At 35.0% G+C, this 16,283-nt stretch overlaps 4 protein-coding genes across 4 annotated transcripts; 3 read left to right on the forward strand and 1 right to left on the reverse strand.

Moving 5' to 3' along the window:
- The first annotated feature begins 1,364 nt into the window (after positions 1–1,364).
- LOC123313752 (general odorant-binding protein lush-like) lies at positions 1,365–3,026 on the forward strand. The gene is made up of 7 exons (XM_044898749.1): positions 1,365–1,724; positions 1,917–1,992; positions 2,053–2,099; positions 2,264–2,299; positions 2,512–2,623; positions 2,797–2,873; positions 2,927–3,026. Exons 1-7 carry the CDS (start codon positions 1,641–1,643, stop codon positions 2,939–2,941), a joined length of 447 nt encoding a protein of 148 aa, XP_044754684.1. The 5' UTR covers positions 1,365–1,640; the 3' UTR covers positions 2,942–3,026.
- Positions 3,027–3,212: 186 nt separating this feature from the next.
- LOC123313233 (NECAP-like protein CG9132) lies at positions 3,213–4,824 on the forward strand. The gene is made up of 5 exons (XM_044898005.1): positions 3,213–3,374; positions 3,479–3,684; positions 3,741–3,925; positions 4,011–4,207; positions 4,288–4,824. The coding sequence occupies exons 1-5, from the start codon at positions 3,289–3,291 to the stop codon at positions 4,340–4,342; spliced, it is 729 nt and encodes a 242-aa protein (XP_044753940.1). The 5' UTR covers positions 3,213–3,288; the 3' UTR covers positions 4,343–4,824.
- A 152-nt stretch (positions 4,825–4,976) lies between these two features.
- On the reverse strand, positions 4,977–6,181 carry LOC123313366 (lys-63-specific deubiquitinase BRCC36-like). The gene is made up of 4 exons (XM_044898225.1): positions 5,964–6,181; positions 5,688–5,898; positions 5,431–5,634; positions 4,977–5,370 (listed from the first exon to the last, which is right to left on the reverse strand). The coding sequence occupies exons 1-4, from the start codon at positions 6,084–6,086 to the stop codon at positions 5,120–5,122; spliced, it is 789 nt and encodes a 262-aa protein (XP_044754160.1). The 5' UTR covers positions 6,087–6,181; the 3' UTR covers positions 4,977–5,119.
- A 1,121-nt stretch (positions 6,182–7,302) lies between these two features.
- Positions 7,303–16,082, forward strand: LOC123313452. The gene is made up of 7 exons (XM_044898338.1): positions 7,303–7,421; positions 11,801–11,918; positions 12,219–12,364; positions 12,635–12,842; positions 13,148–13,277; positions 13,333–13,400; positions 13,772–16,082. The coding sequence occupies exons 2-7, from the start codon at positions 11,910–11,912 to the stop codon at positions 14,669–14,671; spliced, it is 1,461 nt and encodes a 486-aa protein (XP_044754273.1). The 5' UTR covers positions 7,303–7,421; positions 11,801–11,909; the 3' UTR covers positions 14,672–16,082.
- Positions 16,083–16,283: the final 201 nt, after the last annotated feature.

The following is a 16,283-nucleotide window of genomic DNA, read 5'->3' on the forward strand; positions in this document are numbered from 1 at the left end:
CTTTCAATCGTTTCTATCTACACCAGTTCAATTATGAAAGAATTATAAAGGTAAATGATATTGAAATCAGTCGATTGATCTAAGGCAGGATTTTCCAACGAATTTTTTATAAAAGGCTACAGAATAGACCGGTTTCATTTTATTCTTATATTTTTAATATAAGTTCATGTATATTCCTACAAATTATAATTTCAGTCCATTCTCTACGTCTATCTAAAGGACAGAGGAAAAAACAAAATATTCGGTATTATTTTCTAAATTATCTCACACGGTATATATGTGTACATTTAGATTGTTGAGTTCATCGTTCTCAGAATAGATAATACGACTAATGGAAATTTCATTAACGATTCGATAAGAATCGGACAGTTTCAAAATTCGCAAAAAAAATCAAATACTTGTCAGCTGTGAATTATAATTTCAAAAACAAAATTTTATGGTGTTTATACGATTCTCGCCTTGATCAATACGAATAAATAAATATACATTGTGTATATCCCATACAAAAACTGAATTTATTCATTTCTTCGAAGCTATAAAATTATCTTCAGAAAAATATGCGAATACGACTTTATAAAAGGCATGTACTTGGTTGATATTGTTCCAGAAAGTTTGTTGGTATCGAAGAGAAGACACTAGAATCATGAAGTTCATCCTGGTATTCACAATTCTGCTGTTTTTTGTAAGTTATTTCTTTCTGTTCTTAAAGCTGGCAAAACCAAATGAATATGATGTTACATTTTTCATCATTATCATTCGCAATAAATCAAAGTTCATCTACATAATGTTGGCACATTGTAATGTGTTTATTTGCAACTTGCAACTTCATTGTTTTGTATTTTAGGTCAATATCTGTTATACCAGAGAAGTTCTTTGTAACTCCGACAAAGGTTTCGTTTGTTATGACAATACAAGATTCTACCAATGTATTTATAATGGTAAGGAAAAACCAGGCTTGATAACAGGAGACCTACAGACATGCCCACCAGGACTTATGTGTAGCAACGATTCAGATTTAGAATGTTCTGACTGAATTGTACGATGTACTAAAACATGAAAGACTATTGTTGAACCGTATGCTTGAATACATAACAATAAAATACCCCTCTGTAAGAAATATAATCCTATAAGTAATCAATATTTATTTTATTTCCTTAAATTTATTTTGGAATAGTCCAAAGATCTGGTTCCAAACTCAAAAGTGAAATATAGGAATTTCCTTTGTTTTTATACACCATACTTCTCATATTTTTTCAATTTTGTATCGAAAACTTTTTCTATCTCTGGAACATACGAATTGAAAACAGATTGTCACCTACCATTAACAACTAATATTGAAATTCCATTCGTTTGAGCTCTAAAATTAATAATATACCTATATCTCCTCGAATTCCCAGTTTCCTGGTATCATAAATTAATTCATCATTAAGGACAATCAAAATCTGATTTAGAGTCTGGTATCCTGGAATTGATACTACCTACTTGACCGTAAAATAACTAAGTTTGGATCTGTATGGTAGTATATAATGAGGATGATTGATGTTCTTCATTTTGATATTATTTGCAATTTATCTGGATAAAAGTGAAAAATTGAGAAGATTGAGACATTTTGAATCAATCTTTGGTGTCAAGAGGTTTTGATGATGTCTGAAAAAATGGTATTTTATAAGTTCTGCATAGTAATATCAACTCTCTGTTTTCTTCTGTATCACACTAATGCAGCGGTAAGTGAAAATGCTAGGATCTATTAAAATTCGAGAAAGTACCTACTATATAATTGATAAGTAGCCTGAGAATACATCGATGGATTTGAGGATGTAATTAATTTCGTGGAAATAGTGGATGAATTTTTAATTGAGTATAGTGGATAGTCAGTATTGGATATGGAAAGTCATGAAAAATTTCATATTTTTCAGTTTAGTGAGAAGCAGTTGGCATCAGCGAAAAAAATGATCACTAATATTTGTAAACCTCGATCAAATGCAACTGATGGTAAGTTTTCTCTTCTAAGTTTTGAAATAGGTATTAATCTGTGAAATGATTTCCCAACAGAGGACCTAGAAGGAATGAGAAGTGGACAATTTTCAAGACCAGCCATGGTAAGATCCCTGAAGATTAACTCTTTGGATTTCCATAAAAATATCGATCAAACCTTTCAATAACTTCAAGATAATAATGACTCAAGAAGAACAATGAATATATTTTAATTACTACCTATATTATTTTATTTTCTGTTCATATTATATCTTGACTTATTTTGCAGTGCTTCATCAATTGTGTCCTAGTCAGTAATAAATGGGTAAGCAATTTAATGATCAGAATTTGGTGTAGTTGAGCTAAAAATTTGGATGCTCATTTTTCGCAAATCAATATTTGCTTATTTCATCATTTTGAAAGCAAATATTGATAATGTCGACTCTTTATTCATTTCCACTACATAATATTTTTTTCAATGAACATTGTCTCATTGCCAATGAATAAAATAGACTTCAAAATTAACATATGATATAGCAAAACAAGGACAATACCTTCAATAAGGCTGGTGCTTTGGCTACAATGAAGATGTTACCAGATGAATATCATGACGAAGGAAAACGTGTGATAGAACTTTGTCAAGACTCGGGTAAGATTTTTGATATATTCACAAATTATTGTCAATATACATTCAATAAAAGAAAACTTCCAAGATCTCGTTTTCAACTCAGATAAAAATGGCGCATCATCAACATTTTCTCGTTTTGAATGAATGTTTTAATGAAATAGATTCTCCATAAAGTATAGGTACATTCATTTCAGCAAAAACTCTGGATGATAAATGCATTTCTGCTATGGAAATTGGAAAATGCTTCTATGAAAGTAGTGAAGGAATAAAGGTGAGTAAAAATTAATGAAATAACGAAAGGATTTCAAAAACACATTCTTTCAGAAATTCCTGTCGTAAAACTAAACAAGATTTTGGAAAATGAATAGTACCTATATATTATATAATTTGAAACTGAAGAGTAATTAAAGAAGTAACAACAGAACTAGATCGTTTTATTTCATAATACCTTATCATGGAATACCCCCTTCACAAAAAGGGAAAAGCATTTCATTTCAAATTCAAGAACTAAATTTCTGCTTCAATGTGACCAACCGATACTCTCCAATAATATATTTACTACATTGGCAACATTTAGCATTAATCTTTGTTGTCATGTCAGAATCTGACAGTCAGATCCAGATGATTGTCAGTTAGTTGTCAAACGTTTTAAAAGTGTTTCCATTGTAGAAAAATATCAATTTATTATGGATTCTTACGAAAGCGTAATATTAGTTAAACCAGAAGTTTTCGTTTTCAACATACCACCAAGGGCATCAAATAGAAGTTACAGGTGAGTATCATTCTGAAGTTTTTCGTAGAACATGATCCAAATCCACCCACTTCCTGCTATGTAAGGTCGTGTAAATAAAATATGAATTAATTGAAAATCTTCAGAGCTGCCGATTGGAATCTTGCCGAACCCTCATGGACTGGCAGAATGAGATTAGTGTCTCAAGCTGACCAATGCGCCATAAAACTTGAAGATAAAAACACAGGTGAACTTTTCGCAAAGTGTCCTATTGAAAATTATCCTGGAGTGGCAATAGAGGCCGTATCGGATTCTTCTAGGTATTTTGTGCTCAGAATTCAAGATGACAATGGTGAGACCCAATTAATTCCTCGCCAATTGTGACTAGAATTCTTTATTTTTATTTAGGCAGAGCGGCATTTATTGGCATTGGATTCGGGGATAGATCAGATTCTTTCGACTTGAATGTTGCTCTACAAGACCATTTCAAATGGCTTAAAAAAGAGAAACAAATAAGTGAAGAACCATCTGGTCCAGCTCTTGATTTAGGTTTCAAAGAAGGAGAAACCATCAAGATCAACATGAAAATTAGTGTAAGGGCATTATCTATTTCTCTTTGAGTGTTAAAGAGCTTCAACCCATATTTTATAATATGGTATTTGTTTTTTTTTTTTAAAGAAAAAAGATGGTAATGAGGGATCATCAAGAACCAAACAACGACCTACTGGTGGAACTACTGGTTTCTTACCTCCACCACCAGGAGGCACTAGATTACCAGCTCCACCAGGTAGTTCACCAGCAGGATCCCCTGCACATGCCGTAAAAACTCCTACAGGAGGTAATGACTGGGGTGATTTCGCTTCAGCACAAGCAAAGTAAGCCTTAACATTGTTTGAATTGAATTATACGGTCTATTGACTTAATTATAGAATCATCAATGGTGTTTTAATTTCAGTTCTTCTTTGACAAATCAACCTTCTCCCTCGAACAGTAACTGGGTACAGTTTTAAGGCATTTATATGTACAATATAATTTAATTCAAAAGTGTGCATGTTAAATAGCAATAGGAAGAATATATCATGAAGAATTCAGGGCTTTTGAAACTAAAATTTTGGAAGATCGTTAGGATTATTGTATGTGGAATAATTGTTTCGAATAATTTACTTAAATCATACAGAATTTTGATGGAATTTGTACATTGAGGAGTCTGTAAAATATCAATGTATTTATTGTATATTGTTGAGATCAAAACTGTAGCATAGTAATTGAGAACTCATAGCTAGGTTTTGAATTGATAGTTAATTTCATATAAGATTGATAATCGCATTAAAATTATCTATCCTTATCTATAATGTTGATCTTGATTTTTTATCATATATATTTCTATATCTGTTATTATCCATTAATTATGGATGTTTTACTAGAAAACTATCTCTATGTGTAAATAATAATATTGGGTAAAGTTACTTTAATAAAGCACTTTTTGTTTGGACATGATCATTTGAATTTTTTCAACTTCCTTTCATTTGTCTCCTGACAAAATATTACCATTTTCACCAGAAATCCACTCAACAACTGGCTGAGTAAGATTATCATAAATAATATGAGAATAAAAATTCAGTTGATGAATTAAAACAAAATGTATAAATATAAAAATATAATAGATAATATTGAGCAACCTCCTAATAAAAACAATTTTGAAATAACAGACATAATAAATTATTTTATTATTAAACTAACTTTTCTGAATCAGTGGAAGTATGTTATAAACAATACCAAGAACCGTATCATTGGTTTTTTTGTGCTATTAAACGTCTCTTGAGTTTTTCCAATTCTGCAATCCTTTTTTTCGTGATATTCAGCCTCTCCTCCAAATCAATTGCTAAAGGCTTTGCTACATAGGATACAATATGAACTAATTCCACAGTTTTGATTGATTCATTATATAATCGAGTTAGATTATCCATATCTTCACTGGTTTGTTCATCATGAGACTTCACTTCTTCTTCATATAGTATTTTAGGCAGTTTTATGGATCCTTCAAAAGTTATCGATGAAAAAATATCTCAACAGGTATATAAAACGAAAATTGGCAAACCTTCTAAGTTGTAAGATTTAAGACTTGATGGTGCAATTTCCAAGTTTACACATCTCTTATCACATGACGAACCATTTCTGACCGTTTGAAAGCAACAAATATATACACTGTTGTTCATTGAATTTCCACTAGTCTGATAAACAGAAAAAATGAGGCCAACAAAAAATGGATCCATCATTTGGTAGGTAGCTTGTGTCCGGAGATCTACGAGAAAATTATATATAGTTTATGTTCATTGTTTGATGTCAAAAACTTGCCGACAATACTAGGCCAAACTGTTATATGAGGATGTGAATGATACCAGCCTAGTACCCTCCAAGGCCTTTTCATTCTTTCTGCAAGTTTATCGGCGTAGGATGATGCGGTGCAAATTTGTTCAGGTGATATCTCAACCCGATCTGGTTTTTTATCACTCCTGGTCAATATCATAGTAGATTTAATGTATGATCTCTTATGTATAGTGTCTACCTGAAATCATAATTTCAAATTGTGGAAGTGGATGAAAATATGTATGAGAACAATTATTAACACACTTCGCCAATGAGCAATCCCATTATTTCCTCCTTTTCTGTTGATAATGCATGCTGAACACACATTGCATAGACATCTGCATCCATAACCGCATATCGAAGGAAGTCTCCCTTATTGTCAGCCATTTCATTGAGGTTTTTCTTTCAATTATAAGGGAAAAAACTTCTTTTGATTTTTTGACAAGTACACTAGAGGTTAGAAAATTGTTTGAATGTTTTCATTGGTCAAAAATCAGGGCAAGCAATAGTTCTCAGGTTCGCCAACTGTGAGAATTTAGTTCAACATCCAGTAATCCAGTATTTGCGCTTGATCTCACAAATCTTTACTTATTTTTCAAGTGGCAGGAACTTGAAAACTTGATATTCCATTTAATTTTAATGCAGGAAGACAGCTTCCGAATGCTTGCCGAAATGTAGGATAGAATCAAAGAGTATCAGTTGATACTCTTTGATAGAATCCTCCAAAATGATGGAAATCCATATAAATCCAACAACTTAATATTTATAGTTAGTTGTTACTTTTCATAACATACAAATCAATTTCTAATCTATCAGAAGGACCATTCGTTCTGATTTCACATGAATGGAGTTAAAATCCGAGTGATTTGAACACCAAATGAAGGATTTTACGCGGTTTTCAGAGTTTATCAACGTATCAAATGCAACTTGTGTTTCATTTCATCAATATCTTTGCATTTCATCCACTCAAATTTTGTTGTGAATGAAGTTGGACTAGAAAAGTTATTGGAAGATCATATTTTTCCGTTTCTATCCTTATTTCAACTTTCCTGTTCATGTTACAACTTGATCTGAAACAAAACGTCAGTCTGTCAACTGTGCATCAAGTAAATGGGCCTAATTTAAATTGTATTGTTTCTACACATTCAGTTTAGCTACTACATTAAAGTTAAAGTAACGCCTTCGCGATTTCAGGAATAATGTACATATATGTATTCATATTTTCCGTTATTAGGTACCAGCAGATTATTGAGCAAAGTTATTTCGAAATAAATAAAGCAGAACTGCGTTGATTTTTCGAAAAATTCCTCAGATAACTCTGTTATCTGTGTCATTAAGCCCTGAGAGGAGAGAGGGTATCGAAGAAAAGACAGTTTTCTTCCATGCATACGCAAAATTTTCCATTTTCCATCTTTCGTTATCAAGATCAGCTATAAAAACCTCGCTCTGACGAATAAACCTCCCCTCGTATTCATAAAATCCCTTCGATACCCCAAACAACTACTTCCCCAACTTCCACGTCGATCTGCAGATGCCTGAAGCTGCACAAAAAGGATGAAACACGACGTCGCGGTGCCGTTTCATCCTCTCTCCCTCGTGATGGCGTCAGTCTACGCACGTCAGCGTTCGCGATCTAGTCGGCCACGTTCTTGTCAACTTGACATGTACATACTTGTTTCGAGCGAGAATTAGACTTGTTTACTCATTTCATTAGACATCGAGGTGAGTGCTGAATTGGTTTGAGCTTTCCAGGATATACCTGCTGGGTTTATTACGTAGCCTATTTTATATCGTTAATTCCCTTTGTTTCCCTTTGGGGGTTGTTTATTTTGTTTGGTAAGATCATTAACGGATTGAACGGTGAGTGAACCGTAAGTGAAAGGTATCAGAAGAGGCCCAATGAATTGTTTTGACATTGTTCTCTTCGGAGGTATATAGGTTAGATTAATCGATACTTTTAGGGGTCAATGCTTATCAGAATCGTGGATTTAGAAGCAACTAATTAGCAAATTCCAGTGGATTTACAGTAGAGCACGTCGACAAAGGCATATTTCTAATTTTCGATCTATAAATTGGATTGGTTAACCCAATTGCGAGGCAATAATCCGAATGAGTTTATCCCCAATAGATTCAATCCATCAGTTGATTATTTTTGGGAAATGTGTTTTAAATTATCAGACGGTCTGGCAAACCATCAATAAATTCGGAACATTGAAAAGGCCGTGTATAAGACTGCAGTGTTTCAAGGATAAGTTTACGTCAGAATTTGGAATTAGGGCAAACGTTTAATAGACTTTCACTTTCATTCTTGGAGGGACCTATAAAAGATATCTGAATACGGAACTGAAAGTTTTATATTCTTTCACGTGAAGAGGATTGAAAATGATTTACTTTCGAGAATTTGACTTCTATAAAGTCAATCATAGAGGGTGATTGAGAAGGTGAATTTGCTGAAAATCTGATGACGAATATTGCCCGTTGTTTTTATTTACGCGGTTGCAAATTGGTGAATGCGTTGGTTCTAAACATTGGTATCTACTACTAAACATTAACAGCGTATTTAAATTGCTTGAAAACTGTTAAACCGTTAGAAAGCCCCTTAAATTGAACAACTTTCTCGATTCCCAATAAGATGAGTCAGTTAAAAATTCGTCAAGACCGAAGAATTGCACCGAAGATTTAAAAAAAAAATAGGCAAACGGTTTTCAAAAGAGTGTCGACTTATATCAAATGAATTTCTAGTTTTTTCAGACCTGGTGTAACTTTAAATTCTCGAAATGAATGACAAAAGTAGCTGTCTTCATATGGAAACTCTAATTCGAGCTGAATTTGAAGTTTATATAGGGGGTGGAAAAACAAATCTATACCTGATTCATCTGTTTCTACCCTTATTTATTGCTGACATAGGGCCTTTTCAGTTATTGTTTTTCTCATTTCTCTCCTTTTATTCCCCAAAGCTAAAGCTAGGTATATCAGAATGTTCCTGAGGGTATGGTTATTCTTTAGTCCTTGTCAATAACTGAAAATTCATATCAAGATATTGTTGCTTAAGCTCCTTTATCGATAAGTAATTTTTTCTGAATTTTTGGTTATAACAGTACCTCAGTTATCTAAGTGAATTTAGAGCTGCCTAGAACTGCATCATTACAAACTTTGATTAAGCAAACAATGACTGCATATACATATATAGAATTGCTCATAAATATCGCAGTAAAAGAAAACTAGACTTTGAAAAATATGAGTAGTTTGATTTTGAGTTTAGGATGAAGAGCGACTTGAAAATTATCAGAACAAACTTTTTTCCTGAAGCATTTGGTCTATAAGCGTCCTTCAACTCCTCAGGAAACTTTAATGAGAAGAAGGTTGTCGAACAACTAAAACTTAATAGCCAACCATCCTTGATTACTACGAAATGGCAACTCCCTTTTCATGTTTAGTAAATGAACTTGCAACTTCAGCCATCAGGGTCCTCCTGAATTAAATATCTACGTCGTGGTGGACATTCCCCTGGCATGAGAACATATAGTTCGATCACACGGTCAAGATAAGGGTTTTACTACCGTTATCTGGTGTCTGGCAAGCCTGGAAACTGACGAAGGGTGAGAAAATGCCGAGGTTTCATCGCTACCCAAGGATTTTGATATGTGGCAACGAAACTTTATACTGCCGAAGCCTTTTAATTTTCATTTCACGAGGAGCCAACGTGCTATTTGATATGTGAATCAATAAATGAAGAATGGTGCAAAAAGTTGAGAGAGAAGTATCTTATAAGGATGGAATTTATGTTATTTAAGGATTCTCATGATTGTTGTGTGTGAAAAACCAGATAGATCGGACAATTTCCTAGTACTAAAGGTCGGATTCATTGCTACATGACCTAAGACAGCCACCTCCCTCGCTTCGTCTCTTTCATGCACCCTCTTTTTGTTTCAGACTGAATAAATAGCGTCAAATTTGGTAACCAGGATGTCGTTCGTTAAATAAAGCCGCTGTTCTTCGCGCAGAGTAGTTATTTCTACATTTTTCCACATTTTCATTTTAAAGTCGGAAAATCCAGGTGTTAAGTTTTCGTTGGATCTCCCTGTATAACGTTCTTAATTTGAGGCCACTAATGGAACATATATTGATCAATATCAATGCGGAGGCATGAACATTTTCATCCAGTTAAAGGGAACAGTAAACATCTTAACAGTTTCGAAAAAACCGCCCTCTTTCCCGTCTACGCCAGGACGAAAGCCTGCCCGTTCCCCCAATCGGAATATTGCCAGGTCCTGGCGAGGCGTTCGTCCTTCAGACACGTGGCGCCGGTTCATCTCCAGCTTGGCGCCAGCTACAGCCCAGCTTCCGAACAACACCGGTACATAACTCGATTTTATGCTGACCCCGTTCTTCGCGAGCTGGATACATTTTTCCTACGTCCTTTGTCCCAAACAATGCGCTGGTTATGCTTCAGATAATTATGTAGGCTGGCATTCAATATGCTATTCCAAGGTGGATGAGAGGGAATTGATCCATCCGCGACATTGCGCGGGTTATTGTTCGCCAATTTTCTTTTTTCATTCAAGAAGGTACTCGTGCGTCACTTAATGATGTCCTTGCATTAAAAAGATGTTAATGTTTTATGTGACGTAAGTGGATTATTCGAAGCGATTATAATTAAGAATATTGTTTCAATTATCTACGAGATAATATACAGGGTGAGCTTTTGAAAACGAAACAGAAAAGATGGAAATTTTTGGTTCCAGAGTTACAACTTTTAAGATTAAATTCACGACCATATCGCTGAAACCCTCGTACAAATATTTTAACAGTACATTTTTGAAGTCAATAGAAACACTTTTTTCCTTTACCATTTTTTCCAAATCGGTTCAGCTTAAAAGATACAGGCTTTTGAAAAACCATAAAAAATATCATTTTTAGTTCTATCTCACAAACAGTTTTATCGAATGTAATGAATTTTGGAATATAGTTTTTCATTTGTTTGATGAATCTTTTTCGTTTTGTAAAATAAAATTATTCTTCATATTTTCTCGTATAATGTGCTGTTTTCGAGTAATTTGTTGTCAAAAATTATAAAGTATCTGTGAAATTCGAAAAATTGGGTACTTTGGCTGAATACAACTCAGTTTAAAAGATCCACAGATGTGTAGTATCTCAGATTCGGCTAGTTATTCTGAAGGTAATTTTGTTTTTGCAGTGGTGGCACAGCTCATTATGAAAAATTGAATTGGCTATATCTCTTTATCAGGGTCGAATCGGAAAAAATGGTATAGGAAAAAAGTGTTTCTTTTGACCTCAAGAATCTACTGTTAAATTACTTGTACGAGTTAAAAACTCACCCTGTATATTCTGAATGGGGAAGATAGGGTAAGTAATACTTTCTTTGAAAGGTATTCTGAGTTCAGCATATTCAATTTTTTTCATTCAATCCATTGCTTTTCGAGATAGATATTCAAATTTAAATTTTGTACAGTACTGGTAATTTCGTTAAACATTCTTGTGTGAATCAATCACATTTTTCCTAATTTATTCCAAATAACAAAAAAAATGAGTCAAAATTCGATTGATTTACACAGCACGCTAAAGGGAAAACCTATGTTCTTTAAAATTGAAATGTGAATATTTCGAAAACGAATGGATGAAATTACAAAAAATGAAATATGCTGAACTCAGAATAGAAAGCCCTTTCCTTTCAAATGAGACACCCCTGCGTTCTCCACCTATCTGTGATGGAAAAATTAGGTCTCATGGCTTTCAAAAGTGGAAGATTCCTATAAAAAAATCTAAACTCAAAAAGAGTTGTTTCCTCTTGAGATATAGTATCCAAAACTACATTTCCATTTATAAAGGATATTCCATCGATAAAAACTGAGTTGGATCGTGCTTTTAAAGAGAAACGCCCGATTTGAAATTTCCCTGTAATCCAAGCAGGAAAATGTTTTCCATCTACATCGGCGACGTATCCAGTTCGTCGAAATCTTGATTATTGTGGCTAAACCCATTAGTTGTAAGAAGACCTTCCTTGTCTCCTCGGATGATCAGACCTAACCATCCGACCAGAACATTTACCCGGCATAAAACTGAGATGTTTTTTCTTTCAGTTCATATTTTCCCATTCCGCTGGCTCCAGGGTCGGACGTACGTCGGGGAAAGTGCAATGCGACAGTTCTGTGCTACGTATTTGGAAACTCCTCTGTTTTTCCCATACTTATGACTACGGTACGTTGATAAAGGTTTTTCAGGAACGTTAAAGCTTATGAGCGATGATTTTGCATGTTAATCAGCTTCATCTTATGTCAGGTACCTTAAGCTTTTGTACCTTTATTGTACCAACTACAGTGGCGTGCGTACTGGCATCGACTTTCATAATTTTGAAGAAAAAGATAGTACCCCAGTGCCTTTTTCCAAAATTAAATTCATTTCTACGATTTTGTAATGAATTCTTTGAAACTGCGTGTTTTCTATTCTTATTCGAATGGTTTAGATGCATCTCAGGACTGTTATTCCCTCTGGTTTCAGCAACTAGGAAGGCAATGTGATGGTGGACACTATACTTGCACTGCTCCGAAAGAATGCTGCAAACAAGGATGCTGTTTTGTTAATTCTGTACGGTCGCCTGTCTTCCAATCTGGAAATATAGTTAATCCTCTTTTCTTAGGTCACTGGTGAGTTGAAAACTTCCAATTACCTCTTTACAAATCTGCATTGTTTACTTGTTTGACTTTGTTGTGCTGTTTTAACTTAGTTAGGTTCACTTTACTTCAAATCCTTCATACTGAAACTTGAAGCACTACTGGTAAGGCACATGATCTCAGATAACAGCTTCTTGGACTTGGAGTAGATACCAACTAGAAAGGCTGCTGAAAGGATAACCTATATCATATTCCAGAAATTTTATTTTGGTAATTTCCTTTAAATCTATGGAATCATTGCAGGTACTTTTGGTTAGCTGTTACGGCCACAGTAGCAGGCATACTCTGCGCCTGTTCCTTATGGAAACGTCACCACCAAGGGGGGATCTGTTGTCGAAACTCAGGAAGAGATGACAGAGCTTCTGAGCCAGAGTCAAATGGGTCATGTTACGCGCCTCCACAATACAGCAGATGTAATAGTTTTTATCAGCCACCACCACCGTACTCAGAGGTAGGATGAATCAGTACTTTACTATAATTCTGAGTTATACAACTACCCACATCATTTGGTAAAAGTTGCTGTGAACATCCACTTGAGCTTGAAACACTGTATTTTCTGATGGAAACTTCAATATGTGTTAGAACAGAGAAAATGACCTTCTTGTATGACATTTCCAACGATATTGATCGGGTTTGGAACCCTTTCTTTTCATCACTCGAAGCTATCTACCTAACCTTACCTAAACTAACTTAACCTGATCGAAGAACTCACGCTTTATGTATTTTTAAATATTTAACACAAATTTCATTTGCCAGGTGACTTCAAAGCCAGATTTGTACCCCTTGGTGATAAGCTTCAATGGAGATCCTGTTATCAAGGCAAATAACGGCGCTTCAGGCTATTTTATGGTGCAATATTTTCGAAATTTCATCGTAAGGCCTGTTGGTAAGTGACCAGAAATGTTCAAGCGAGCAACCCAAATTTACGTATATTTTTGTAGGGTCCATATCTGCCACGAGCACTTTGGATTCATTGAGTTCCAGTTATATTTGTAGCGCCACGAATGAGGTGAGATGATTTTCATTGTACGACATTTTCAGAATTCATGATCTCAAGTTTATGAACATTATGCAGCCAATTTTACACATATATAGGTTCATTATTCCGAAGAAATACTAGTAAAATATGTAAGCCTCTATATTTCTTATAGCTTATACACAGATAACCTCATATATACACACAAGTTTACCGAAGAAAATCTGATGACACTGTTTGTTGAACGTTTATATCATTAAAATGGAAAGGCTCCATTGAGAAATATACAGATCGGTGCGCCCTCTATTGCCAGGAAGATGAATATGCTTCCTAGGCCATGCAATCCTCCTGTATATCCCTTCTTATTGAATTTGAGAGCCTCCATAAACCCTTCAATGTTTCAGGCGAACATCATTGTTCCCCCTCCATATTCCGGGATCAGCAGTTTGGAAGAAGTGACGTCAACGAACAACCCCGAAGGCTTTTCGATGACGCATTCCGTTTCGTCCAGCCCAAGTTCAGACTTGAACCAATTTCTCTCCGCCTGTTCCAACAACGCGCCTTCGTCCCTCCAGAACACGCCCTCGCATCGTCCACCCTCGAGGCCTCATTCAAGGCCACACTCAGTGGTTTCGATCAGGGATAATCCTTGCTTTACCCACGTCGCAACGAATCAACCACTTTCACTTCAAGACACCGCTAGCGCGGTCGAAGACAGAACCAGCTGTGATCCAATGCCATCTAAAGCCCCGAAAAGTATGCTAACACGAAGAGCCTTAACGTTACCCGAGGGGGAAGACGCAAGAACAACGCCTAAAGAGCAGCAGAACCCTTCATCTTCCCAAACCATCGCTAGTTCGAACGCGTCCGTTAGGTACAGTTCTCTCCAGTTCGCCAGGAACTCTACCGGTGATTCGAACTACCCCCTTGTGGACGTAGTCCACAGGAGTCAGCAGATAGGCCAACAGAAGAGTCCTCCAGTGCATCTTCCTAAGCAGGAAAGCAGGAGCAGGTCGTACCTCCATAGGATTAAGGCTAAAACTATGTATATGCCGTTACACGAAGGGCCTAATTTCAATTCTAAATCTAAGGTTTCGCCGAATAGTTCTAAGCTCTTCAATAAAGGCTGGCTGTCAAAATCTGCTCCCACCACACCTTGCGGGAACTTTGCACCCAGTTTTCCTGGTCATAAACGCAACGCTTCCAACAGCCAGAAGAACAGGAACAGGATGGAGGACGACAGTCCTTTACTGAGGGAACGTGACGAGTCTGACGAAGAAACGAATCGTTGTCAGGATTCTTAACTATGAGCTTTTCCCATTCTTCCGATTATTCCATTTTCAACGAGTTGCAGGTAATTAGTTGCCAAAACGCTACTTTTGTAAGATTCCGCTGTTGAATAGTGAGATTATAGGTCGTGAGCTTATCTGGGTAAGGCTCGTTAGTGCTGTGAAATTAAGGAGTTATGCCGATAAGTAGAATTTACACTGGAGTGAAAATTAGTAAGGTAAAAACGGTCTTTTCATTGAGAATATTCATCCATCAGGCCATGTTGAAAACCAGCTGCAACGATTATCCGTTAATGAAAGAATTACTGACTTAAAAATTATAAAATATCTAGCTTATCAGTCGATAAACAGTAGTACATCGCCACAAAAGTCCTTATGTTCTACTATTTTGACCCAATGTATTTCTTTTTAAGTAAATTTCAAGTTCATTACTAAATCCTAGAATGTTTCCATTGATACTTCCATGTCAGAGATGATTGATACATAGAAGAAACAATCCCGTTAGTCAATCCAACTGATTCCAGTTGTTCCAAATAACAAGCTCTCATCAAAATCGTAGTAAGCCCCGAAATTTCAAAAGTTGACGTTTTGTTTTGACAACACAAAACGTCAACTGTCAAAAGTTTATAAATTTTTGACGACGAATCCATCTTTGATCACGCCTTTCGGAGTTTTTTTCACGATGTTCAATAAATAGTTATTAGAGCTATGCGAATGAATCTTAACGAGAAATATTTCAAATGTCTGCATCCAAGTATGAATAAAATTCATTCTTGTCGCATGACCTTCGAACTTGGAATATTGTGATATAAACAAAATTAATTCTTCAAAATTCGTTCAACAGCGAACAAAAAAGGCTAGCAGATTACAGAAAAGCTTGACAAACTTGCATCTTCAATTAAAGAATTCGAAAATTTGAATTTGTCAATGATGAACTGGTAACTACTACTTGAAGTTAAACATAACACACTTCTGGTTTTTTCAATGTTTCCTTTTCAAATACTAAATACTGTTTCTTCGACATCCCCGGTATATTCTTGTACTCATCAAAACCTGTCAATTGTGTCAAGCCGCTATTGGAGAATAGTGTAGATTATTGTATGTTCGTATTTTGATTATCGAAAAGTGTACTTAATATATTGTAAAAATAGACGTTTGATATTTACTTATGTAACAACTTAATGAGTACCTTATATGAAAAACCCGACGTGTTATAAAAACCATGATGTATTTTTGTGGAAGATTAAATTATATGAACAAGTCTACTTCCTGAATTAAAGGAATTAAAAATGGTTGATGCTCTGTAGATAATTAACTGAACGGCTTCTTTTGTTCATGTCTGCTTTTGGGATAGTTCATAATCATACATTATATAGGAGTATTTTTTATATTATTACAGTTAAAATAAAATTTTGAATTCATTGTATGAGGATATTTTTTATTTTCCATATTCACAAATAGTTACAATATTTCAAAACTATACATTCAGGACGAGTCCTTTTAATAGAAGGCAGCTAGTTACCTCTGATATTCGTATCAAAGGTAACGATTAGATGTAGAAAATCCCAGGAAATCGAACCAAAACCCAAATTTCGGCGATTTAGTTCTTCGTTTCATGATAGGGATA

Source organism: Coccinella septempunctata, chromosome 5 (assembly GCF_907165205.1).
Source record: "Coccinella septempunctata chromosome 5, icCocSept1.1, whole genome shotgun sequence".
In the NCBI taxonomy this organism is placed as follows: Eukaryota; Metazoa; Arthropoda; class Insecta; order Coleoptera; family Coccinellidae; genus Coccinella; species Coccinella septempunctata.

Coding starts and splice junctions, on each gene's coding strand:
- LOC123313452 (XM_044898338.1), top strand. Junction 12,843..13,147: donor CACCACCACCGTACTCAGAG/GTAGGATGAATC, acceptor TTCATTTGCCAG/GTGACTTCAAAGCCAGATTT. Junction 13,401..13,771: donor TTTGTAGCGCCACGAATGAG/GTGAGATGATTT, acceptor TCAATGTTTCAG/GCGAACATCATTGTTCCCCC.
- LOC123313366 (XM_044898225.1), bottom strand. CDS start 6,086: ATGGCTGACAATAAGGGAGACTTCCTTCGATATGCGGTTATGGATGCA. Junction 5,635..5,687: donor AGTTTGGCCTAGTATTGTCG/GCAAGTTTTTGA, acceptor ATTTTCTCGTAG/ATCTCCGGACACAAGCTACC. Junction 5,371..5,430: donor TAAATCTTACAACTTAGAAG/GTTTGCCAATTT, acceptor TAACTTTTGAAG/GATCCATAAAACTGCCTAAA.
- LOC123313233 (XM_044898005.1), top strand. CDS start 3,289: ATGGATTCTTACGAAAGCGTAATATTAGTTAAACCAGAAGTTTTCGTT. Junction 3,926..4,010: donor AGATCAACATGAAAATTAGT/GTAAGGGCATTA, acceptor TTTTTTTTAAAG/AAAAAAGATGGTAATGAGGG. Junction 4,208..4,287: donor TTCGCTTCAGCACAAGCAAA/GTAAGCCTTAAC, acceptor TTTTAATTTCAG/TTCTTCTTTGACAAATCAAC.
- LOC123313752 (XM_044898749.1), top strand. CDS start 1,641: ATGATGTCTGAAAAAATGGTATTTTATAAGTTCTGCATAGTAATATCA. Junction 1,725..1,916: donor TGTATCACACTAATGCAGCG/GTAAGTGAAAAT, acceptor CATATTTTTCAG/TTTAGTGAGAAGCAGTTGGC. Junction 1,993..2,052: donor TCGATCAAATGCAACTGATG/GTAAGTTTTCTC, acceptor ATTTCCCAACAG/AGGACCTAGAAGGAATGAGA.